This window comes from Hevea brasiliensis, chromosome 2 (genome assembly GCF_030052815.1).
Source record: "Hevea brasiliensis isolate MT/VB/25A 57/8 chromosome 2, ASM3005281v1, whole genome shotgun sequence".
NCBI classification, from domain to species: Eukaryota; Viridiplantae; Streptophyta; class Magnoliopsida; order Malpighiales; family Euphorbiaceae; genus Hevea; species Hevea brasiliensis.
This window is the reverse complement of record NC_079494.1, coordinates 122172891-122197791: the sequence shown is the minus strand read 5'-3', so window position 1 is coordinate 122197791 and position 24901 is coordinate 122172891. Positions and strand designations below refer to the sequence as shown.

Sequence of the window (24901 nt, the reverse complement as noted above, 5' to 3'; positions counted from 1 at the left end):
TCAGTCCATTTCCTGGAGAGAGATAATCTTTGATTTGTTTTCAATGTATGCACGAATTCATGTTTACTCAGGTTAATAATTAGTTTAGTTTATTGAACAGTTTAAATTTTTATTTGAAATATGCAGAGACTACGCAATTTACTTATGAGATATTTATGTTGTTTGTTTAGTGTTTTGGTTATTTAAATTTTATCTTTTTTTTTGTTAGTGAGTGATAATATATTCATTTAAGATAAGATTTGTATGATTTAAGAATGCTTAAATTATGCGCCAGTCAGCCACACAAAATTTTGGATAGTGACACAAAGGCAAGCTGTAACACCCCTGATTTTTTATATATTATTATTGGGCTTCGTGTAGGTATCCTCAATTCGCGGAAATTCGACAGTTGTCCGGATCTGTGAATTTCCGGCCAGACAGACCAGCTACCGGAAAAGTCTCCGAATTGGATCGAGGTTTTGGCTACCCCACCATTGTCAGGCATCCCGAGCGCGTTCCCGAAGTCGGAATCGGCAAAGGTAAACCCGAACCTTGCTTTTTCGTAATTTTCTAGTGCTTAAATAGGATTAAAAATTCATAAAATATTCGTGGTAGCTTAGAAAATTACGATTCTTTTTGCAATAGCTTAGTAATATTGCTAAGGACCGCGGGGCAAAGTTTTATAATTTTTAGAGCTTGTTTGGGCAATTTTTGCAAAAATGATCAATTATAAGGACTAAATTGAAATTTTTCCATATTGTGATGAATGATTGATTTGATGGGCCCAGGATGGGCTGTGTGATGTGATTGAGTTGTGGATATATGGATTGTGGATATAGAAGTGTGTTTTGAGCCCTTTTGCAGGTTGGGTAGGTCCTAGGTATAGGGGAGACTCTGCCGGATTTTCGGCATGACTTAGGACGTATTTGGTCTTTTCTTTATTTGTATTGAGTCATTTGTGTTAAATAAATGTAATGTAATTGTCAGGTGAGCCGGGACAGCCTTCTTCCTCCGCCCAGCCGCCACAGTGATTGTCGTCAAGTCTGTGAGTAAAATATTAATTTTAATTATAATTTCGATATTATTATATGTTCAGCATGCCCATGCATCACTTATATGCATATATTTATGTAGTTAAACTCTAGGCACGATTTATGTTGCATTCATAACTTTTAATGTGCCATGAGTGTTGTTGTGGTAATTTGGAGCAGTGTGCGTGCGTTGGCGTGCGTGTGATGTGGTGTGGACTATGGATAGGACGGGGTAGTCACGGCTTGAGTTCTTCGCTGGGACCCGTTCCTTCGAGGGGTAGTCACGGCTTGAGTTCTTCGCTGGACCCTCGATTTGGTTTATTAAGCGAAAGTCCGGCTTGAGTTCTTCGCTGGCACCAGGTTGGATCTAAGAGAGAGGCGTATAGGATCGGCTCCCAATATATTATGATTGATGCTACAGTGCGTGAGGGCTCCAAATTACCTTTTTGATGCTATGATGTGAATATGATGTTGATGTTGCATTTCACGCTACAGGGTGCATTAGTTACAGATAGTTATAGAGATTATGGTTAAAATTGATATTTTACTCTCTGAGTCGAACGCTCACTCCTGTTCAAAAATTTTTACAGGCCACAGGAGGATATTTTTTTGAGGTTAACCTGCTTTCTCCCTCGCAGGTCGATTACTACTGTTTGTATAAACTTGTTAAATCTTAGAATTTCCGCATGTGTTAGAAATGTTTATTTGATTTGGGTGTAAACTAAATTATTATTTTTGGACTGTAAACTTAAATGTGCTATGCATGTTTGATGGATTGGATGAGGAGCCGAGCTCCCATTTATTTTATGTTGATGAGTATGTGGAGGGTGGTGAGCTCCCAATTGACTATATATTGTGTTTACAGTCGGGTGAGTGAAAACTCCCGTTGGAAAGTCCATTTTATGGCCGGACTCTGTCCGCTTGTTTTCTTAATTTGGGCCCAATGGGCCTTAGAATTGGGTAAATGAACAGTTAAGGCTTACTACGGGCCTCGGGGCTTTAGGTGGCCTAGTCTTGGTCCACCCATAGGTTGGGTCGTGACAAATGTGGTATCGAGCTTAGGCTCCAGATTATTAGGGAATTTTTGTCTAAAATGTTGGGAAGAGTCTACTAGGAGTCAAAAGAGGAGTATAGTATTCTGTTTCGTATTTTCCTGTAATTATTTGTTTCTAGATTATACGTTATAACTCGGGAAATATAAGATTACCTCGCTTAGTGTCTTGATTTTCGTGGAGTACACGAAATGTGAAATAGAGTTAGTAGACATGTGAGATCTATCATGAGGATACGTACTCCAAGAAATGTTATATTTTGTCGGTATGGGTTTAAATGGTGTGCCCATTTCTGTAAGACACGAGTACATAAAAGTGAGTCTTAAAAATACAGTTGCCCTAGATAAGGATGAGGATACCACTCAGCGGTCATCGGTAGATGACCCAATGTAATAAGTTTGTGATAATAGAAGATTCAGGAGAGATAAGAAATTAGGAGACCTAGTCTGTCAGGACGTATCGTAGTAACTATACAATGTTCTCGATGTCTGCTCTGTAAGCTGCAGATTACGATGCACATGAGATTATTGTGTAGAGTCGCGCGTGCATCCGTGGTGCTCCATAATGAGGGTGTTTGAGATGGCTTCGCTTTGGTACAGTTATGCGTAAGCGAGTTCTATATTTGCAGAGGAGTTGGGAACTCCGGCTAAGAGTCTAGAGTTAGAATATTGAAAGGTCACGGTTGGGTGATAACTAGAGTCAATGACTCGGTTACCCTAGCATGAGCTAGAGTTACATCAAGAGTTGCCATCAGACCAGAGGTTTCGGACTAGTTGCAAAGTAAAGGTGACACTTATAGAGTGAGAATAGTATACCTTGTGTGTATCAGTATGGAATAAAGTACAACCCTACTACCTAGAGAAGGTCGAAACTATGAATTGATGATTTATAGAGCTATGATATGATAAAAGAGTCATTAACTTGACATGGTTCGGCAAGGTGGTAGATGTAGTACCTTTGTTGCGACAAGTTAGGATATAGTCCTATCTTTTCGAATGGATCGAAGGTTATTCGATAATGATGACTTATGGAATAGTGTCCCGGATGGGACCGTAGAGTGTGGTAGAGAGTAGTTGGCTCGGGTATCACGGAGAGGATACAAGTTCCATTATAGGAATCATATATAATCGGATCACGATGGATGTAAATCCTTTGAATTGGATGACGGGTTTGGGTGCGAAATCTTAAGTTTTGGAATTGAGTAAACATGGAAAATAATAATAATAATAATAGTGTTAAGAGTAATAAATTAGCGAAGACAAATCACGAAGGCCAATGGATAAAGAAAGTGCAGAATGAAAGTTTGGGCAATTGATTGCGGATGCAATATAATCTAAATGCTAGTGGAAGTACTAGCTAGAGTGGTCAAAGGACCAAATCAGTAGCACGGACATATGATAACGCGATAGAGACTCAAAGATATAGTTAGCAAATGCACTATTATGTTAGGAAGAAGAATGGAACCGGGATAGAATAGTCAAGTTCTATTTTGGGTAAGACAAAGGAAATAAATGAAAGGACAACCTAAAGAGCGCATAATAAAAGGAACAAAGTTAAGATATAGGATAGGCTAAGTGTTATTCTTGGCAAGGAGAATGACAAGGATGGAAAACCCAAAATGGGACCACATTAGTGAGAAAAGTGATGCAGGTATGGAATACAATAATAATGAGTAAATGTTAGAAGGTGTGCGATGGTATTGCGGACTACCTAAATCGCTAGAGAAAGACAAGTTAGTAAGCGATAAGTTGAATAAAAGTCACTAAGGGATCAAATAGGTATGATGAGAGGAAAAGAATGATAGATAATGACACATAGGTTTTAGGTTAGACTTTTGAGATAGTGAGAAGGTAGTTAGAGGTTCGTTATGAATGTCATGCAAACATTTTTAGTGTGATCAACAGAATCACTGTGGCGTGAAGCAATAACGACAGGACAATAGTAGGGCTAGAACGAAAAGTGACTAGTCGGGATGGTTAAACCACAGTAGACAGTTCAAGGCTCAAATTAAGGACCCTAGATAAGGGTGGAATTAGTGTTTGTATAATTTATTAGTGTGAGAATTCTTTGAGGAATCTACAAAAGTTAATGGCACAATAAAAACGATGATAGATATGAATCATAGGTCGAGTATAAGTAAAGTTAATAAATTATAAAATATTATGTCAAGAAGGAAAATGGTACGGTAAAGGGTTCATGTAGATGATACCTTATAGGTAGAGCATAATTGTGCTAGGAGATGATGAAATTTGGAGAGAAAGACCAAGAAACTTAGGTGAAACGTTATAATATGACAATCGGCTTTAGATGAATATAAGAGGAGATTTTCTTTCTTTTCAAGTTTAGCTTGTGCTTTTGGTTCTAGAAGGTTATATAAGGAACAGAAACTGAGTCAAGGAGACCTAGTTATTGAGAGTTTAGTAGGCACAAATTCATACATAATTTCCTGATATGAGAATGACAGTAAGTGCATACCTAGTATTAAGTATGAAAGGACGGAGAGTAATGACAGGAGTTAAATTGAGTTAGCTACTAAGGCTTGCAACTGTTTTAAACTATGAGTGGAGGAAGTACTATTTATGGTTGAGATTCAATAGATGAAATTGTTCGATGGGTAATTTGAGGTTGAAGTTTAGAAAGCTATGGGCAGTATATATGATTATATTAAGGAGAATGAACACGTGAAGTATCTTGTTTGGAATTAAGGCATGACACATATTTCCTACAGCCGTGTTAGTTCAGATGGAACTTATAGTTTATGGGGCTCATATTCATCCAGGATAAGCAATTTCCTACTAAGGCTGATAGGGAATGATAATGTTCTGATAGTTAAGTTGGAAAAAAAAAAAGGGGATACAAGAAAAAAAAAAAAAAAAAATTTCTATGGGTAATTATAAGTGTTACATAAGGTGAAGAATGTGCTGGTAGGAGTAAATCATAGGGTTAGAATTCTTGAAGTAATGAAACTAGTATTCAAGATAAGACTAAGAAATAAAAAGAAAGTTAAAGTTGATGATGGGATAGACATCTTTGAAGGAAAAGGTGTAAGGATGAGATAGGACTAAAATTAAGAAATAAGTACAGCAGGTTGAAATGATACCAACAATACCAAAAATAGGAAAAGGGAAGTGGATAAGATGCAAAGGACAGGAAGAGAGCTCGATAGAGTCAGTTATAATGATGAGGATAAGGAGTGTCTAACCATTGCCCCTGTGTTAACACTACCTATGAGCGGTGAAGGATACACCGTGTACTGTGACGCCTCCAGAGTTGGCCTAGGGTGTTTTGATGCGGAATGGAAAAGTAGTGGCTTATGCTTCAAGGCACCAAGAGGCATGAGCAGAACTATCCCACCCATGATTTGGAAATGGCGGCTGTATTCTTTGCACTAAAAATCTGGAGACACTACCTGTATGGTGAAGTGTGCGAGATATACACCGACCATAAGAGTTTGAAGTACATCTTCCAACAGAGGGATTTAAACTTGAGACAGAGGAGATGGATGAAGCTTCTGGAAGACTATGATTGCCCCATCCAGTACCACCCTGGGAAGGCCAATGTAGTAGCAGATGCTTTAAGCGTAAAATCTTCCGCGATTTAGGCACATTTCAGCAGAGAAGAGACTGTTGATTCAGGAGGTACATGAGTTGATGGATCAAGGTTTAATCCTAGATCTTTCAGATGATGGGGTATTGTTGGCTCACTTTTCAGTGAGGCCAGACTTGAGGGACAGAGTTAGAGTTTAGACCAACAATTGATGAAGATCATAGAAAGAGTACAGCAAGGTGAAGGTGGTGAGTTTGGGTTTGCCAATGATGGCGCCCTAGTGCAAGGTTCTAGGATATGTGTGCCCGATGTGGACAACCTCAGGAATGAAATCATGCGAGAGGCACACTATACACTGTACAGTATCCACCCAGGTTCCACCAAGATGTACCATGATGTGAAAGATAGCTATTGGTGGAATGGCATGAAGAGAGACATAGCCGACTTTGTGTCCAAGTGCTTGACTTGTCAGAAGGTGAAGTTTGAACACCAGAGACCGTCAAGGAAGCTGCAAGAGCTCCCTATCCCAGAATGGAAGTGGGAAATGAGTACTATGGATTTTGTGACTGGGTTGCCTCGTACCACGCGAGGATATGATTCGATATGGGTAATTGTAGACCGCTTGACCAAATCAGCTCACTTCTTACCTGTAAAGACTACATACTCTGTGGCACAGTATGCCCGGCTCTACATTCGAGAAATAGTCAGATTGCATGGAGTTCCGGCTTCCATAATATCTGACAGAGGGTCCCAGTTCACTTCTCGGTTTTGGAGAAAGTTGCAGGAGGCACTTGGCACACAGTTGAACTTCAGTACGGCTTTCCACCCTCAGACAGACGGACAGTCCGAAAGGACGATCCAAACACTGGAAGACATGCTTCGCATGAGTGTTTTGGATTTTGGAGGTCAATGGGATGAGCAGCTAGCTTTAGTGGAGTTTGCCTACAACAACAGTTATCACTCCAGCATAGGGTTGGCACCCTATGAGGCACTATATGGAAGAAAGTGTAGGTCTCCTCTGTGTTGGACAGAAATGGGGGAAGCAAGGGTGCATGATGTAGACCTAGTGCAAGACACTTCCTTTGTCGAGGAACGACCGAGGACAATTTTCGATAGAGATGAAAAGTTATGCAGACCTGCACGGAGGGATGTGGAGTTTGCGATGGTCGACTATGTATTCCTGAAGGTATCTCCAATGAAGGGAGTCATGAGATTCGGAAAGAAGGGCAAGTTGGCACCTCAGTATATCGGACATTTTGAGGTTACGGATAGAGTTGGAGCAGTTGCCTACCGGTTGGAGCTACCACCCAACCTCTCTCACGTTCATCCCGTGTTTCACATCTCCATGCTCAGGAAATACATTCCCGATCCTTCTCATGTACTGCAGCCGGATGTGATAGAGCTAAAAGAAAATTTGACATTTGAGGAGCAGCCTGTAGCCATAGTGGACTACCAAGTGAGACAGCTGAGATCAAAACAGATCCCTATGGTTAAGGTTTTGTGGAGGAGTCAGTCGGTGGAAGAGTGCACCTGGAAGTCAGAACGGGACATGCGTAGCAAGTACCCTTATTTGTTCAATGTATAATCATGTGCTTTATTCTGCCTTGTGTAAAATTCGAGGACGAATTTTCTGTAAGGGGGGAAGAATGTAACACCCCTGATTTTTTATATATTATTATTGGGCTTCGTGTAGGTATCCTCAATTCGCGGAAATTCGACAGTTGTCCGGATCTGTGAATTTCCGGCAAGAGAGCACATCTTACGTAAAAGTCTCCGAATTGGATCGAGTTTTTGGCTACCCCACCATTGTCGGGCATCCCGAGCGTTCGAAGTCGGAATCGGCAAAGGTAAACCCGAACCTTGCTTTTTCGTAATTTTCTTGTGCTTAAATAGGATTAAAAATTCATATTCTATTCGTGGTAGCTTATAAAATTTCGATTCTTTTTTCAATAGCTTAGTAATATTGCTAAGTACCTGTGTGCAAAGTTTTATAATTTTTAGAGCTTGTTTGGGCAATTTTTGCAAAAATGATCAATTATAAGGACTAAATTGAAATTTTTCCATATTGTGATGAATGATTGATTTGATGGGCCCAGGATGGGCTGTGTGATGTGATTGAGTTGTGGATATATGGATTGTGGATATAGAAGTGTGTTTTGAGCCCTTTGCAGTTGGGTAGGTCCTAGGTATAGGGAGACTCACGGATTTTCTGCATGACTTAGGACGATTTGGTCTTTTCTTTATTTGTATTGAGTCATTTGTGTTAAATAAATGTAATGTAATTGTCAGGTGAGCCGGGACAGCCTTCTTCCTCCGCCCAGCCGCCACAGTGATTGTCGTCAAGTCTGTGAGTAAAATATTAATTTTAATTATAATTTCGATATTATTATATGTTCAACATGCCCATGCATCACTTATATGCATATATTTATGTAGTTAAACTCTAGGCACGATTTATGTTGCATTCATAATCATAATGTGCCATGAGTGTTGTTGTGGTAATTTGGAGCGGTGCGTGCGTTGGCGTGCGTGTGATGTGGTGTGGACTATGGATAGGACGGGGTAGTCACGGCTTGAGTTCTTCGCTGGGACCCGTTCCTTCGAGGGGTAGTCACGGCTTGAGTTCTTCGCTGGGACCCTCGATTTGGTTTATTGCGAAAGTCCGCTTGAGTTCTTGGCACCAAAGTTGGATCTAAGAGAGTCAGATAGGGATCGGCTCCCAATATATTATGATTGATGCTACAGGTGCGTGAGTGCTCCAAATTACCTTTTTGATGCTATGATGTGAATATGATGTTGATGTTGCATTTCACGCTACAGGTGCATTAGTTACAGATAGTTATAGAGATTATGGTTAAAATTGATATTTTACTCTCTGAGTCGAACGCTCACTCTGTTCAAAAATTTTTACAGCCACGGAGGATATTTTTTTGAGGTTAACCTGCTTTCTCCCTCGCAGGTCGATTACTACTGTTTGTATAAACTTGTTAAATCTTAGAATTTCCGCATGTGTTAGAAATGTTTATTTGATTTGGGTTTGTAAACTAAATTATTATTTTTGGACCTGTAAACTTAAATGTGCTATGCATGTTTGATGGATTGGATGAGGGAGCTGAGCTCCCATTTATTTTATGTTGATGAGTATGTGGAGGGTGAGCTGAGCTCCCCAATTGACTATATATTGTGTTTACAGGTCGGGTGAGTCGAAAACTCCCCGTTGGAAAGTCCATTTTATGGCCGGACTCTGTCCGTTTGTTTTCTTGAATTTGGGCCCAATGGGCCTTAGAATTGGGTAAATGAACAGTTAAGGCTTACTACGGGCCTCGGGGGCTTTAGGCTGGCCCAGGTCCTAGTGCCGGTCCGGCCCATAGGTTGGGTCGTGACACAAGCCTTGACGATAGACTCAGCTAAAGGACAACGCTCCACCGCCTTGGCAAGCTCGAATGCGCATAGCCACTGAGTTATGCTCTATCCTTATGTTTCTTCGTTCATGTAATCCTCACAGCATTGCACATGGCGATCTAAAGTCAGGAAATATTCTCCTTGATGCTAACCTTGCATGCAAACTCAGTTACTATGGAATCTGTCAAGCATTCTCTCTTCATGAAAATTCAAGGGGCATGACACTATCTCATGAAACTGACCCAAGGGACACTTTCCTCTACTTGGATCATCATTTCCTTACAACAGGAGAACTGTCTTTCAATCCACACTTACCCATTTGGAATTTTATTATTACAATTATTCACCGGAAGATCGGCCTTAGCATGGTAAGCCAAAGCAGAGATGTTATAGATCAGAGAAATCTGAGTTCCTGTTTGGATCCCTTGGCAGGGGACTGGCCATTTGTACAAGCCAAACAATTGGCTCAACAAGCTTTGAGTTGCTGTGCAACAAAACCCAAGTAGCCGACCAGAACTTGCATCAGAGATGTGGAGGGTGCTTGAACCATTGAGAACATTTTGCGCAGAACCACTCCATTTTGGTTCTCAATCTGAAGAGAGTGAACAGCCTCCTTCCCATTTCTTTGTCCTATTTTATACGTAATTCTGTTGCCTTTTATCTATACATTGACAGTGTGGTCAATTATGTGCTGAAACTTAATTCTCTTAATTTATGAAAATACTAGAAAAATTATCCTTCTTGAGGTTTATGCCACTCTATTTTTCACTTATTTTTGTAAAGGGATCATCTGCTCGCAGTTATTTTCCTGACTAAATTTCTTAATTGTTCCAGGCAATTAGAATTTTCTTGGATCGTTACTATGTTGAGAGGCATATATTATTGCTGAGACTTGTTGAGCAGCCAGAAATCATCTAACATTTGGTACTTTATTTGCTTATGTCTGCAGGATATCATGCGAGATCCTCATGTGACAGCAGATGGATTTACTAAGAGGCTTTGAAAGGCTGGCTGGAGAACGGCCACAATACTTCACCAATGACAAACCTAGGGCTTCAGGATTGGCTGCAACGGCACCCAAATGCCATCTTCTAGATTCGTAACTCACCTTAAGCTATCACTCGGCAGCCATGTTTCCAACTCTTCGTTGTGTAATGCAAGAAAGACTGCAGCAGCATTGAAATGTAGTTTCCTTGTTTGATCATGTATAGTTTTCTGTTCATATTTCTTTTTCAAAATTGTTTCTTTATGGCAACATCAGCTTGGCTCGTGTGCAAAGAACTTGGGAGGGTAGGAACTGCAGAATTCAAGAGAATTGCTGCTGGGGCTAGAGATTTGACGATGATATAGAGAGGTTTTGAAGACTTGGGTGGCTAATAAGGGACCTGACCATTTCAGAATCATGAAGTTGAACATTTGAGTAGAAGGGAAGTGCAGGTTAATCAACTAGTGCAGTTCAATCCTTCAAACACAAGGTATGTGGAATTAATTCAAACTGCAATAATTAAATGGGTTTCTAGGCAGCATTTTAATCAGTCAAGCTCATGGTCAAGGGGTATTACCTAAGATTATCACGTGACACCAATATAGCAAAATTATGACAACTTCATGATTCTTGACTGATAAATAGTTAATCTCATCATGAGGACAATGCTAGAACCAGTATAAAAAGGTATATCCTCCCCCTTCTCCCAATTATTTAAAAAAAAAATTAAAAATGTGTCATTGCTCACTACGTCACACTTCAGGAAACACTTCCATTCCAATCGTAAAAGAGCGGACTTGTTGTACTCGTTGTTCGGGAAAGGGATAAAGTGCAATGAGCGTGTGTTAATATCATATATATATATATATATATATATATATATTGAGAAGAGAGGGAGTTTAGAGATAAAGACGGGAATTTTTTATTTAGTTAGTAATATTTAAGAAATTTCGACGGATAATTTCTAGGAATCTACATGTCAAATGACTTGTTTAACTAGACTTGAAGAGTCTTACAAGGGATAGGAAGGTAAACTGCTTGGAAAATTTCCTTTTGGAAATTAATTAATTGGCTAGCTGATATGCTTCTCAAATGCTTGAAACTAACATAATCTTTCTACTTCTGGCAAGTTCTCACAATTTCATCGACTGGGTATTTCTGACTTGAGACTTGTTAATGCCAACTTCGGATTCTGAGACCTCAAGGGAATCAGTGTCCCAAGGGGCAGATGATACTGTATATGTGACTCTGGGAAAAGATGTTGAACAACACAAGTTAACTTTGTTATGGGCATTAGAGAATTTTCCTGGCAAGAAAATTTGCATTCTTCATGTTCATCAGCCTTCAAAAATGATCCCCTGCGGTAAAACAATACGATCAAATTTCTGTGGATTAAACCTATAATTCTCGATTGGATGCTTTCTCGAGCCTTCAGATCTTGTCACTTTGTGGGTTCTCTGACTCATCTATTTTGTTTCTGTTTGCAGTTGGCGGAAAATTCCTTGCTGACAGACTTGAGCAACAAGAACTCAGAGAATTCCAAGAACTTGAAAGGAAGATTGTGCGCAGGATCCTTGAGTATTACCTTCTCTTGTGTAACCAAGTTGAAGTATAATTCATCTTCCATCACTTGCTCATATATTATTATTATTATCATTATTAATTGTTGCAACAGCTGAATACTAATGTGTTTCAGAGTATCTGCCTCTTTTGCACTAAATTAAACAAAGATACTTCTTTTTTTTTTCTTCTTTATTTATTTTTTTTTTATCAAGGACTAGACTACAAGATTATGGAGCTTAATGCTTATTGCTTTCCATTATTAACATTCAGGACTCCTATTTTCTGAATTGTTTTTAGTTTTGAATCTTCAATTTACGCCCTCTGTCTGTTTGCTAATATGGAAGGAGTTGACCCCATTCGCCAAGACCCAATTCATTGTCAGAAGTGAAATGGGATTTTGTATTCAAGAATAGGGTCAGAGATTAAAGCTACGCTAATGTCACTTTTGATGTCTCCTTTTACAATCATGGTCAATTGGCCGAAATAATTGAAGCAAAACACTAATTCAGAAAATTTTCCCCAAAAGCAATGCCCTCTCTGTTGATCTTTCAAAATTTGCCTCCGATGTTTTCTAGAACTGTTTCATGTTGCAAACCTTAAACCTGAAGCATTTAAGCATTCTTGGATTGATTTTGAAGGTCCAAGCAGAAAAGCTATTTATTGAAATGGATGATATAGGGAAAGGGATTGTGGAGCTCGTATACCAGCATGATATCAAAAAGCTTGTTATGGGAGCAGCAGCTGACAAACACTATTCAGAGTACAATCCACATCTTCAGTTTTACTCAACATTTATTATTTTTGAACACATGATTCCTGCCTCTCTCTCTCCCTCTCTCACTCACCTTTGCCTTCAAATGTATTATTTGTTATTAGTCTGTAATTGCTTAGAGAACTACCTGAATGTTTGCAGGGACATGATGGATCTCAAGTCCAGGAAGGCCAAATATGTCCAGCAGCGTGTTCCTCTTAGCTGTCAAGTTTGGTATGTTTGCAAGGGATACCTCATACGCACAGGGTATGCTTAATGATCATGCTGTTGCATTTTCATATTGTCTGTATACATCTGCAATCTTGGGGGACACTATTATGCTAGATTTATTCAAGATTGTTTAATAGTGCTGACTAGTACAGTTACTATATATTATGGTAGGGAAGGTGAATTTACATGCCCTTCTGCTAATGTGTTTGGTGGCTTTGATTCTGTCACATCGAAGAGAACTGAGGAGACTGGACTGGAGTTAGAATTATGTGAAGAATCTCAATCAGAGGAAGATAGTCATTTACATAATCTTGATGCATTGGTACTTAAAAACTGTTATTCATTTGACCTAAAAGTTCAATCATGCCACTTGTGATCTTTGTTCTTTGGTATCTTTTGTATATCTATTTAGTGAACCAAACACTGTGCTAAGGTCCAAAATGGTTTATATTTGATAGGAGGAAAGTAATACTTATCAGCTTTATGATCAAATGGAGCAAGCTTTGATGGAGGCTGAAAAGTTTAAGCGAGAAGCATTTGATGAGTCAATCAAGCGAGGGGAAGCTGAAAAGACTGCCATTAAGGCTATTCGCCGGGTAAGTTCTGCTATCAGGTTGCTGTTCTTTGTCTGTAGTCTATCCTGAGGTCATACACTGTAGGTCTACAATCTATTTGTATATATGAAGCTGATATGCGTCAACCTTACTTGCATCTTTCATCAACTTATTTGAACTTAGAGTAGAAGCATAAGGTATAAATACCTTAATGGTCTTGTGCAAATTTCTAATCAGTTAACGTTTATTGCAACCAATTTACAGGCTAAAGCGGTAGAAAGCTTGTATGCTAAGGAGTTGAAGCTCAGGAAAGAATCTGAGGAAGCACTAATGAAAGAAAAAGAAGACCATCAGAGGACAAAAAACCGGTGGGATGAAGATCGTTTGATTACCATGGATCAAAGACTATTACAACAGATCCATGCTTCAAATTTTGATAACAAGATAAAAGAATTGAACGATGAAATACTTTCTGCTGTGGAGCAGTGCAAAGAATATAAGAAAGAAAGAGATGAGTTGCAACTAGAGCGTGACATGGTTCTTAAAGTAGCTGAGGAGCTTTCAAAAATGCAGGCAGGGGATGTTGAGACTAGCATAGCTCTTAAAATAGCTGAAGAGCTTTCAAAAATGCAGGCCGGGGATGCCTCAAGCATTCATATGTGTCAGTTTTTTTCTGTCTTCTCTTTGTCAGAAATTAAGGAGGCAACTCGCAACTTTGACCCATCACTGAAGATTGGGGAAGGGGGATATGGAAACATTTATAAAGGTTTCCTTCGTCACACCCCAGTGGCTATAAAGGCGTTGAACCCAGATAGCATGCAAGGGCCTTTGGAGTTTAAACAGGAGGTGAGAGCTCGAGTTTGATACATTATTCTGACCCCTATATTTACAGAAATTGTGGTGTTACTTTGTTATGCAAGCAGGAATTTAAAAATCCAAATTATCATGAATATTTGCTTGCTGCTATATGCATGTTTTAATGTTTATTCATGGTTATTTTTAGCTCTTGCAATACGATCTTGGCCTGTAAATCACATATTATGGTTTTATTTCAGGTTGAAATATTGAGTAAATTGAGGCATCCAAACCTGGTCATTCTCATCGGAGCCTGCTTGGAAGCTTTTGCTCTAATCTATGAATATTTACCAAATGGAAGCCTTGAAGACCGACTAAGCTGCAAGGACAACACTTCACCTTTGCCTTGGCAAGCTCGGATATGCATTGCAACTGAGTTATGCTCTGTTCTCATATTTCTTCATTCCAGTAACCCTCACAGCATTGTACATGGAGATCTAAAACCTGGAAACATTCTTCTTGATGCTAACCTTGCATGCAAACTCAGTGACTTTGGAATCTGTCGAGCACTCTCTCTCCATGAAAATTCAAGGAACATGACCCTCTATCGTAAAACTGACCCCAAGGGCACTTTCCTCTACTTGGATCCTCATTTCCTTACAACAGGAGAATTATCTCCCAAGTCAGACACTTACTCATTTGGAATTATAATGTTACAGTTACTGACAGGGAGATCAGCCTTTGGCATAGTAAAGCAAATTGGAGATGCAATAGATGACGGAACTTTGAGTTCCTTTTTGGATCCCTTAGCTGGGGACTGGCCATTTGTGCAAGCGAAGCAATTGGCTCGCCTCGCTTTGAGGTGCTGCTCAATGAACCGAAGCAGCCGACCAGACCTTGCAACAGAAGCTTGGAAGGTGCTTGAACCCATGAGAGCATCTTGTGGAGGTAAATCATCACTCCAATTTAGCCCTCTATGGCGTCAACAGGCTCCCTCATATTTCTTGTGTCCCATTTTACAGGTAAATGTGCTGCTTTTTATCCATTCATTTGCATCTTGTAGATCAATCTCCCAAGCAATTTAGGTTTTCTTGGATTGTTAACATATATGGGTTTGGTTTGCAGGAAGTGATGCAAGATCCTCATATGGCAGCAGATGGTTTCACTTATGAAGCAGAGGCACTGATAGGATGGCTGGAGAGTGGCCACAACACTTCGCCAATGACAAACCTGAAGCTTCAACATTTCAATCTCGTCCCTAACCACTCTCTTCGTTCCGCTATTCAGGAGTGGCAGCAATTCATCAGGTCCTCTTGATTTCCATTAAGCTAGCAATCGATTGCTGCTTTTTATATGCACGTACCAGTTTGCAGAAAAATCAAGATTTCTTGTATTACCATACCAGACGAACATTAACCTAACCAATACATTAGTTCAATATAAGCTGTTTGCTTTGGACTTTGGCATATTAAATATTATAGAAAATTTTACCTAAGCTAGATCGATGGTTGATTCAAAACACAAAATGGTATGGGCGTATGGCCTCCAATGATCTTCTTTTTTCTTTTTGTTTTAAATTAAAAAAAAAAACCCATTGTCTAGTTGACCTGAACAGCTTGACTTGCTAATCTTCTTGTGCATATAATGACGAAAAGGCTTTATATTTTAAGTTATCTTATAAGCTGAGAGTGGGGTGGGGCCCACCTGATTAATCTCCCAACACATCAGAGTAAAGTCTAGGCTATGGTTCCGCCATCAATCCACACGTGTGATTCAACCAGTACAGGTGGAGCAGGTGTGACGACATTTTATCCATGTGCGGGTCCCCTCCTTTTTAGCTCTACACTGCGTTCTACTGCAACGAAAGTATGATGCTCAAATAAGACCAGTTCCACGCCAGTTAGCCGCGTGTCGTCACACTATTGGATTGACTTTAATGTTTGACTTTCACATTCCTCCTTTAGTTCTTAGCCAATGGAATTTTTCGCTTGTGAAAAGGTTTACATATACTTGATCTCTGCTGATCTTAGCTCTTCATAATTATTTAATCCGCCATCTCATTCGTACGGTATATACGGACCAATGTTTCCCTGTTTAGACTGTAGCCGGTAACCCTTGAATGCAGTTAAAATACTACCCCACGCGCTTTGCCCTTTTTTCAATCACTTTCGGCAAGTTGGGTTGGTAAGACCATCAGTTACCTACCGAATTTTGACGCGTCTGGCGGAATTGTCAAAAAAGCATAAGAGAAAGTCTCAAAATAAAATCTCTTTCAAGCCAGAGCTCCTCTGAATTTAATTTTATATTAGAACATGCCGACACGATTTTCATAATCAACACATATTAATTAATTAATTAATTATATTTTATTGGCTTTTATTAGGTAATTATCTCTTTTATAAAAATAAATAAACTTTAATGTTAATAAAAAACTTTTAATATCATCTTGATGATTACATTCATTTTACTTGAGTTATTATAATTAATTTTAAATTGAATTGAATTGAAATTTTGAATGAAAATTAAAATTTTCTTTTTCAAGAGTGAAAAATTAAAAATTTTAATTATTAAATTTAATTAAAATTAAATCAAACAGAAAGTAAAATTAGAGGACTTACGATGCGGACCGGCCGGATAGGATCGCCGGTCTATTCACACCCCAATTTATTGCACTTTGGTAACGAAATGCAAGCAGTGCTTAACACGCATTAACAAGGCGCGTCGTCAAAGTTATCTTAGAACGCTCAAAACACGAAAAGAACCAGTTCAATGACGGTTTCCAGACGGCATTTTTCTCATGTACCAGGCTAACAAGGAGCGAAAAAGCTAAAAAAATCCACGGTATTTTCTCCTCTGCCCCTCCATTTCACATTCCTATTCTCTTCTGCCTCTTAGCCATCTCCTCCTCTCTCTCAAGAGCCCTAGAGCTCCTGCTAATCTGTTCCCGAAATGGGATTTCATGGACCTCTATATATGGTACTAGCTGTATTAGCTTTAACTCCATGTTTCGCCTCTGCTGGAGACATAGTGCATCACGACGATGTAGCTCCCAAGAGGCCTGGTTGTGATAATAACTTTGTTCTGGTACATCTTAATTTCGCCTTCTTTTTTCTAATCTGATTTTCAGTTCCTGTTCAAAAAGTTTCTTTAACGGTTACTGTTGATTTCTGTTTGGTTGCTGGGAAAATTTCAAAAGAGAAATGGAAAAAGGGGTGGTGGTGGTAATTATTGTACTTTTTGGTTGGATGTTAGCTTTGATTTTGGCTTAATTGGATTGGATGCTGAGTCGTTTAACAGATTCACTTTAGCCTGCTAGCAGTTCTCTGTTCGGTTGCTTAGAAAATGGTGAAAATTGGTAAAACAAGGTAAAGATGAGGATATTTTTTCTTGTGCTGCTTTGGGATTGGTAAATGAACGGCTCGATTGAATGGTTAACTGGTTAAATCTCTTTGTTTCTTAGTGTGTGTTTGAGTGCTGAAGAAATTGATGAAAACAACTCAACTCAACTAAGCCTCTTTCTACACTCTAAACCATATTGATGAAAACTCAATATAGCAAAAAAAATTGTCAAGATTATGGCTTATGTTGTGATGGGAAATAATTGTTATGAGATTGAGAGAACAAAAAGAATCGGGAAATAAAAATCTCAGCTCTAACTTTACTAAAGATTTACAGTATTAGGTTCAGTCAAGTGGTGCTTTTCGTTTTTCCTGGGCATTGAATGGTAACAATTTTGAAGTTAGAAAGTGGAATTCTGCCATGAATCAAATCCAAAACTCTAATCTCTTTTTTTTTTTTTTTGAAGGTATTATTTTAACTCCAGTCCTAAGCTTGCTTGTTGCTTTGTCTTGTCCATTGTATATTCTGTTTGATTTGCTTCTTTTTTATTTAATAGGTAAAAGTCCCTACTTGGGTTGATGATGTAGAAGATATTGAGTATGTTGGTGTTGGTGCTCGCTTTGGTCTTACTTTGGAATCAAAAGAAAAACATGCCAATAAAACTAGACTTGTTTTGGCAGACCCTCCTGATCTTTGCAGGCCACCCAAAAATAAGGTTTTCAAATCTGTGTTCTGTTCATGCTTAAGTCATCCATTTCAACTCTCTTAATTTCTTATTTCGGAGCCTTTAATTACTTTCTTACAATCTAGTCATAAGTCTGATATCATTGTGATTTGGACTACCTTGCCTTGTGGTAGCTTAACAGAGATGTCATTCTGGTTCACCGAGGTAATTGCAGCTTCACAACCAAGTCAAATATTGCTGAAGGGGCTAATGCTTCAGCTATTCTTATAATAAATAACCGAACAGGTATTTATGTAATTTTTATTTTATTTATTTATCTACTTTTTAGGTGGTTTCTCTTTCCCCAAATTCACAATGTCCTAGCTTAACAAGCTCAATATGCATAATTGCATATATGGCCATATTGTAGGGATTTAGTTTCAAAAATCAGTCCATTTGTTTACCAGATTGGTTTTCCGTGTACGCAAATGTTATTGCATATTTGCCTTCTTATAACTCTCAAAGGCATCTGCATTAATATTCTTCTTCTTATGATTTGTGAAATTAATGAAAGATTTTTTATTGACATTTCAAATTCTATTTGCGCTGTCTTCAGTTTCTCTTTTTCCCCACTGACAGCATGTAACAGTCAATTGTGAGAAGTTTCTGTCTGCAGTATGCAGCAGTCCACTTAAATAACGACCTAAATCACATAATACCCATCAAATATCATTTTTTTATAAGCAATAAATATTGATAAAAGATGCAAGGAGTGCTATTCCGAGTATTTGTTTGAACTCATCATTTTCATAACTTTTATTTTGAACTGCATTAAAATTTTATTATATTTGATATTTCTGTTTTATGCTTCCTTTGAAATTTGCACTTTTTCTGCAGCACTTTTTAAAATGGTTTGTGGAGCAAATGAAACTGATGTAATCATAGGAATTCCTGCTATCATGCTTCCGCAAGATGCTGGTGCAAGCTTGGAAAAATATATAAAGAGTAGCTCCAGAGGTATGCTTACCTTGATCTGCATATATGCCCTCAAATCAATAAGACAGTTTTATATCCCTTTTCATTCATTTGGATGCAATGTATGCAAGATATTTTCACTTAGTATTAATTCTTAATGCTAGATATAGTGCATTTTTTGAATAGGGTGTTCACTTGTTTGTACTTCCATATGTTTGATCCCACTTCATCAGTTTATGTGCAGCTATATTCTCCACAGCGCCCGCTAGTTGATGTTGCAGAAGTGTTTTTGTGGCTTATGGCTGTTGGTACCATCTTAGGTGCTTCTTATTGGTCTGCGTGGAGTGCCAGAGAAGTGGCTATCGAGCAGGACAAGCTTTTAAAGGTCAAATTAGGCATTTTAATGGCTAATTTTGTAATTCTTTGTGAAGTGCGATCCTTTGTCAATATGTTCCTGATTCCTTCCAGTGATATGTGGATAATTTTGTGCTTACAGGATGGTTCAGATGATTTTACACACACAGAAGGTGTTACATCTAGTGGTGTTGTTAACATCAACACAACATCTGCTATTCTCTTTGTTGTGATTGCTTCATGTTTCTTGGTCATGCTTTACAAACTTATGTCATTGTGGTTTATGGATGTTCTGGTGGTTCTGTTCTGCATTGGTGGGATAGAGGTGCGTCTATCCTTACTGCAACAAAAATACTTGCATATTTTGAATATACATTCATATGAAAATTTATGTAGGAATTCTGAATGCTAGTTCAGTTAGCTACTTTTATATTATTTTCTTGACTACCATTTATGCTTGTTTTTGGATGCTAGGTCCTAATTGTTATTTTCCTTCTTATACCCCTGATTTATTATATTCCATATGAGTAGATTTCTAAAAGTAATAGTTCCTTTGAAAGTTTCTGTATTGGGACTTTTTTTTTCCAGGGTGGGCATTCGAATCCATGCATATGGATTTCTGGGGTAAACAATTTGGTATGAGGTCTCTTAAGTACAGATTTGTGAGAATTCAATTTCTAGGAAGTTTTTAGTTGACAATGACAGTCTTGATGAAAACAGTACATATTGCTCAATGATTTATATGTGGATGGCTAAAGAACAATTATAGATTCAGTTTGAATTTTTTAAATGGGAAACAAAACATCAATAATTCCATTCCATCCAGCAGCCATACTGCCGTAGACATCACAATGCCAGTGAATAATGGTTTTATGGGTATTTGATCTTCCAATTACATCATTAGATTTTAGATTTGTTAGTGACACTACTGAGACGAGCCTAGAAAATTTTCCTTGAATTTCATACATCCACACTGCATCATTTTCAAGATTATTTTATGATGAATGTTGACTTTCTTCATGCTTACAGGGCTTGCAAACTTGCTTGGTAGCTTTGTTATCATGGTATGCCTATTCTTTGCTTTTTCTGCATCTTGAACCTCCAAGCAATTCTATTATTGCATTCTGAATTTAACTGTCTATTTGATAAGATCACAAATAGACACAAAGCATAATCTCTCCATTCTTTTTTTCCCCATTTTTTGGTATCATTTGATTATGTTAGCACTCTCTAGGAAATGCTTGCGTGCTTTAAGTTTAACTTTCTTGTCATTCCTTCCTGTTGGTTGGTCTCTCCTGATAATTATGTGCTCTTATGTGGTGGGAGAGCCATTTCATTCTGATCTGGGCTTTTTTTTCTTTTTTTTTTTTTGTCCTCTTTCTTCTTTTCATTTTTGGATGATACCTTTTCCTCTTCTTGGTTCTTATTCTCTTCTTTCTTTTAATGTGATTTTCTTTCTTGAAAAAAATCTTGGAGCTCCATATAATATATTTAAATAACAACTGGGACAGAAAAAGCTAACCTATAATGTTTGGGTGCTGGACAATTCTTTAACAGCTCATGTGATGTACTATGAACAATTGTCATTTTTGTTAATTCATCACCAAAATTATTGTTGATGAAAGTGGTGGAAATTTTGAACAGAAGATAGTCAAAGCCATATTGTTTATCTTAGCAGGCACCTTTTCTTGGTAGTTTGCAGTTTTTTTTAATCTCATAGGTGGAACAGGATGATTTGACCAATTTTCTATCGGCAATATTAAAAATGGATGCATGTTATTAGGTATTAAAGAAATGCAAAAGAGTTGAAAAACATTAAGTGCTCTGTGTCTGGGTGATACTTGATTAATGCAACTATTTATTTTTGTCTTTCCACAGTCATTAAGCATAGAGTGAGAACCAAATCTTTGTTGCATATTACTTTTGTTATTTTGTTTTCATGAGTTTATGTCAAATATGGAACTGACTACTAAACATATATAGTTTCAGATGCAATTATTTTGTTTTCAGACTTTATGTCAAATATGGAACTGACAGCTAAACATATATAGTTTCAGATGCTTTCAACATGCTGGAGAATCATTTATTAAAGTTCCCTTCTTTGGAGCCGTATCATATTTGACCTTGGCTGTCTCTCCCTTTTGCATATCATTTGCTGTTGTTTGGGCAGTTTACCGCCGTGTCTCCTTTGCCTGGATAGGTCAAGATATCCTTGTAAGATATATTTTTTTTCTTTTTTTCCCCATTTCATCTTATTCCAATTTATGCAAACCATGCTAAGAAGCACCAATGATGTCAAATTCGAACAACTTGGAAAGGCCTTGGTGCTCAGGCTGCTCCGCGACTCATAGGAAATTTCATCATAAGGCTGAACTCTAATTTGATTACTTGCATAATGGACGACTAACCTTAGACATATAAAGGCTTCATTGTATGAAATTGTTGATAAACTTTGCATTCTTTTTGCTCCATCCTACAATCTAGCATGTGATGAACAATTTTCAGCTTTGCTTTCTTTTTCTTACGTCTTAAAAATATAAAATGTGATGAAAAATTTTCAGAAGTTTATCTTTACCAGAATTTATTGCGCATCAGAAGGATCTTCTACTTTTGACTCTCCTCCGACTACTTCTAGCTTTAAATGCTTCATTGTGGCATGTATTCACATAGACACTTGATATTTGGAGGTAATTCCTGGAAAGAAGCCGTCTGATCAGTAATTTGTTTTTCTCCTCCATTGTTCAGGGCATTGCACTAATCATCACAGTTCTTCAGATTGTTCATATACCAAATCTCAAGGTAATTATGAATTTTCACTCTGTTGTTAGTTTGAAAGTATGTTCACTATAGAATTGTCCTTGTGTTATCCTCTCTTTTGTTGCCCTTCTTTTAGATTGATTTAGTAAAGAAACATTTTTTTTTTTAATCTTTGTTGATGATATCTGACTCTGGATTAAAGCCATCAATTTCGGTTAGGTTCTAGTTTTATGTCGGCAAATGATTTGCACCGTAGAATGTTCAGAGGTTTAGTTCTTAAGATTGTCTAGCTTTGATTTTGCAGCTTTTAAGGTTTTTCTTTGGTGGCTTTTAATTGCTGAAGATCATGGCATGATCCAAATGGATAGGGTGCACTTAGAAACATTTTTACACTGATAACTTGTTTTTTTTTTCTTTTTTAATCTTCTGTTTTTGGTGACAAAAATGAAATCAGGTTGGAACAGTTCTTCTCAGTTGCGCATTCTTGTATGACATCTTCTGGGTATTTGTTTCCAAACTGTGGTTCAAGGAGAGTGTGATGATAGTGGTAAGTAGTGGCAAGACCTGATGTTTGCACTGTTGTTCTGTGTCATTTATCGTGAGAAAGAGTTTAATCTTCTCTTCTTACCTCTGTTCTATAGGTAGCTCGTGGTGATAAGAGTGGAGAGGATGGTATACCAATGTTATTGAAAATCCCTCGAATGTTTGATCCTTGGGGTGGCTACAGCATTATTGGGTTTGGTGATATCATCTTACCCGGATTGCTTGTGGCTTTTGCGTTAAGGTTTGAATATTAAGCCATATAACTTGCCAGAAAATGTTCCTCGAGTCCCAAAAACTTGAATATAAGTCTGTTCTCAAACCGCCCGCCGGCCCCCCGCCCCCCCCCCCCCCCCCCCCCCTCTCTCCTCTCTCTTTTCCATTTGAAAGCAATTTTTATTTTTTTTTTTCTCTGTTGCTTTGTGGGGCCTAGAGTTGAGCATGCAGTTCAGAGTTCAAAGCAAGATACCCATGAATGTGCAAACCAACCTACTCATACCTTTAATTGAAAATTTGCCCATTTTCAATTCTTCTCAGCAAAGTAAATTTGTAAGGTAATGAGATCATGGCTGCAGCATGTAATAAATTTGTAAGGTAATGAGATTCATGACTGCAGCATGTAATACTTTGGACCAAATGAGATATGGGACAGGCTAGAATGCTTGGTCCATGAATCCAATGATTTGCATGTTTCATCATCATACATCTGAATTTATTTTGCTTTGTTATGTTTCATACAAGCTGGGAAACTTAAGTTGGTATTTGGAGTGGTTATAAGTCCAATGTGCTCGTGTTTGCAGATATGATTGGCTGACAAAGAAGAATCTCCGAGCAGGTTACTTTATGTGGGCAATGACTGCTTATGGGTTAGGTAAGAGAAATTATAAATATATATAGATTTGGAGAGCATTATTGTTCTTCAGGGGACATTGTTATTATTGCATACGTGTTTGAAATATGATAGATAAACAGCCAATGAAGGAAACCATCAATCTGATGCTCATATAAGTCAAATCACAAGGACATTGGAAATTAATTGATGTAAGCAATTTCAGGCAATCATGAAACTGTAATTTATACCGTAGATAAAGCACATACATTGCTTGTATCACATCTAACAGAATTGGGTAATGGTGAGCTAACAGTAAGAGTTGTTAAAATTTTCCCATTCTTGCATGCAAAGGAAGCCATGCTTCTTTCCAGTTTTATGAGTGTCCAGGAAATGCCTTGTACGGTTAAAAATGAAAGGAGGGAATTTCCTCCCTCCATAAAAAGACACAAGACAATATGCTGCTCCACATGCTGCTCCACGAACGAGCTGGAGATATTAGAGATTGGAATAAATTACCCAGTGATTACTTTGAGTTGATGTTTAGTATAGCATTGAAGTTGATGGATATATGGGTCATTGATGATTATCAATGCTGTTGTCAATGATCCATTGATATTGTTTTGCAGGTCTCCTAATCACTTACGTAGCTTTGAACATGATGGATGGGCATGGCCAGCCAGCATTGCTGTACATTGTTCCGTTCACACTTGGTAAGTGACAATTGCTTCAGAAGGTGCAATCGCATTGATAATCAACCCTATGTGAAGCCAGGCAGTTTAGACCTTTCCAAGAATAATTTGATATGGACACTGATAACTAGTAATTTGAGCTACTAGTTCACAGTACTGATGTTTAATTCATTGGTGATGGGTGCAGGCACCTTCTTGACACTGGGAAAGAAGAGGGGTGAACTCAAAGCTCTGTGGACAAGAGGCGCACCTGAAAGGCCCTGCCCACACGTGCAGTTTCAGCCTTCTCAATCTCAATAGCGTATACGTCCATGAACACAGCTCCACTGTAATTGTATTAATTTTAGGTTGTCCAGTACACGAAGGAGCGCAGAAACGTTTACCTGTATAAGTTGTCGGAGAGCGATAGCTTAGCATAAAAGATGACCTGCTGCGACTGGGAACTAAATTGAATTTAAAGTTTAGTTTGACTAATTGTAAAGGACACCGTTGGATTCATTTGCACGACATGAGCATGATTTTTATTTTTATTTTTATTTTTTTTAACGCTTCGAAGCTAGCAAAAATTATAAAATTTTATGTTACCTAAGCCTTGGCTTGACTCTACATGATAATGCCCCTGTTATGTTATTCATTATGCTTTTTCAGTATTTAAAGTAAAAAGTTAACTCTGCGTTGTTGTAATACCATAAAAACAACACTATTAATCTTAGATAAAACCGCTAGCAAACATGATTTATCAATTCAATCTTTTATCATTATTGTCTAAACTTAACAATGAATGAACAGCAGTCGCTCATTATTCTGTCATCAAAGAAGAGTTCTCTCCCTCGTGTCCTTGTATGACCACATCTATCCCTTC

The 24901-nt window shown here is 38.1% G+C and overlaps 2 protein-coding genes and 1 long non-coding RNA gene across 7 annotated transcripts; all 3 read left to right on the top strand.

Annotated features, from left to right (window-relative positions):
* The first annotated feature begins 318 nt into the window (after positions 1-318).
* LOC131176837 (uncharacterized) lies at positions 319-1726 on the top strand. The gene is made up of 3 exons (XR_009146699.1): positions 319-518; positions 967-1024; positions 1601-1726. It is a non-coding gene; the product is annotated as an uncharacterized LOC131176837 (long non-coding RNA).
* A 7302-nt stretch (positions 1727-9028) lies between these two features.
* LOC110660636 (U-box domain-containing protein 33) lies at positions 9029-15388 on the top strand. Of its 4 annotated transcripts, none has more exons than XM_058141845.1 (11): positions 9029-9651; positions 9960-10194; positions 10272-11358; positions 11483-11604; positions 12197-12318; positions 12472-12576; positions 12712-12862; positions 12999-13136; positions 13359-13940; positions 14150-14911; positions 15015-15388. In XM_058141845.1, the coding sequence occupies exons 3-11, from the start codon at positions 11172-11174 to the stop codon at positions 15204-15206; spliced, it is 2361 nt and encodes a 786-aa protein (XP_057997828.1). In that variant the 5' UTR covers positions 9029-9651; positions 9960-10194; positions 10272-11171; the 3' UTR covers positions 15207-15388. The 4 variants fall into 4 exon arrangements, with proteins under 4 accessions (XP_057997828.1, XP_021674678.2, XP_057997822.1 ...); XM_021818986.2 differs by having other exon boundaries at positions 9960-10485; positions 11126-11358; XM_058141839.1 differs by having other exon boundaries at positions 9960-11358.
* Positions 15389-16681: 1293 nt separating this feature from the next.
* On the top strand, positions 16682-24569 carry LOC110660635 (signal peptide peptidase-like 4). Of its 2 annotated transcripts, XM_021818984.2 has the most exons (14): positions 16682-16973; positions 17785-17943; positions 18087-18198; positions 18790-18909; positions 19101-19252; positions 19364-19546; positions 20251-20285; positions 21273-21435; positions 21967-22020; positions 22433-22525; positions 22620-22762; positions 23319-23389; positions 23977-24060; positions 24227-24569. In XM_021818984.2, the coding sequence occupies exons 1-14, from the start codon at positions 16839-16841 to the stop codon at positions 24337-24339; spliced, it is 1617 nt and encodes a 538-aa protein (XP_021674676.2). In that variant the 5' UTR covers positions 16682-16838; the 3' UTR covers positions 24340-24569. The 2 variants fall into 2 exon arrangements, with proteins under 2 accessions (XP_021674676.2, XP_057997843.1); XM_058141860.1 differs by lacking the exon at positions 16682-16973 and having other exon boundaries at positions 17804-17943; positions 18095-18198.
* Positions 24570-24901: the final 332 nt, after the last annotated feature.

Bases quoted from the DNA above. Each gene is read 5' to 3' on its own strand.
- LOC110660636 (XM_058141845.1), top strand. From the start codon at position 11,172: ATGCCAACTTCGGATTCTGAGACCTCAAGGGAATCAGTGTCCCAAGGG. The intron at 12,319-12,471 runs GTACAATCCACA...GAATGTTTGCAG, and splicing joins GCTGACAAACACTATTCAGA to GGACATGATGGATCTCAAGT. The intron at 14,912-15,014 runs GTAAATGTGCTG...TTTGGTTTGCAG, and splicing joins TCTTGTGTCCCATTTTACAG to GAAGTGATGCAAGATCCTCA.
- LOC110660635 (XM_021818984.2), top strand. From the start codon at position 16,839: ATGGGATTTCATGGACCTCTATATATGGTACTAGCTGTATTAGCTTTA. The intron at 16,974-17,784 runs GTACATCTTAAT...TTTATTTAATAG, and splicing joins GTGATAATAACTTTGTTCTG to GTAAAAGTCCCTACTTGGGT. The intron at 22,021-22,432 runs GTAATTATGAAT...AAATGAAATCAG, and splicing joins TTCATATACCAAATCTCAAG to GTTGGAACAGTTCTTCTCAG.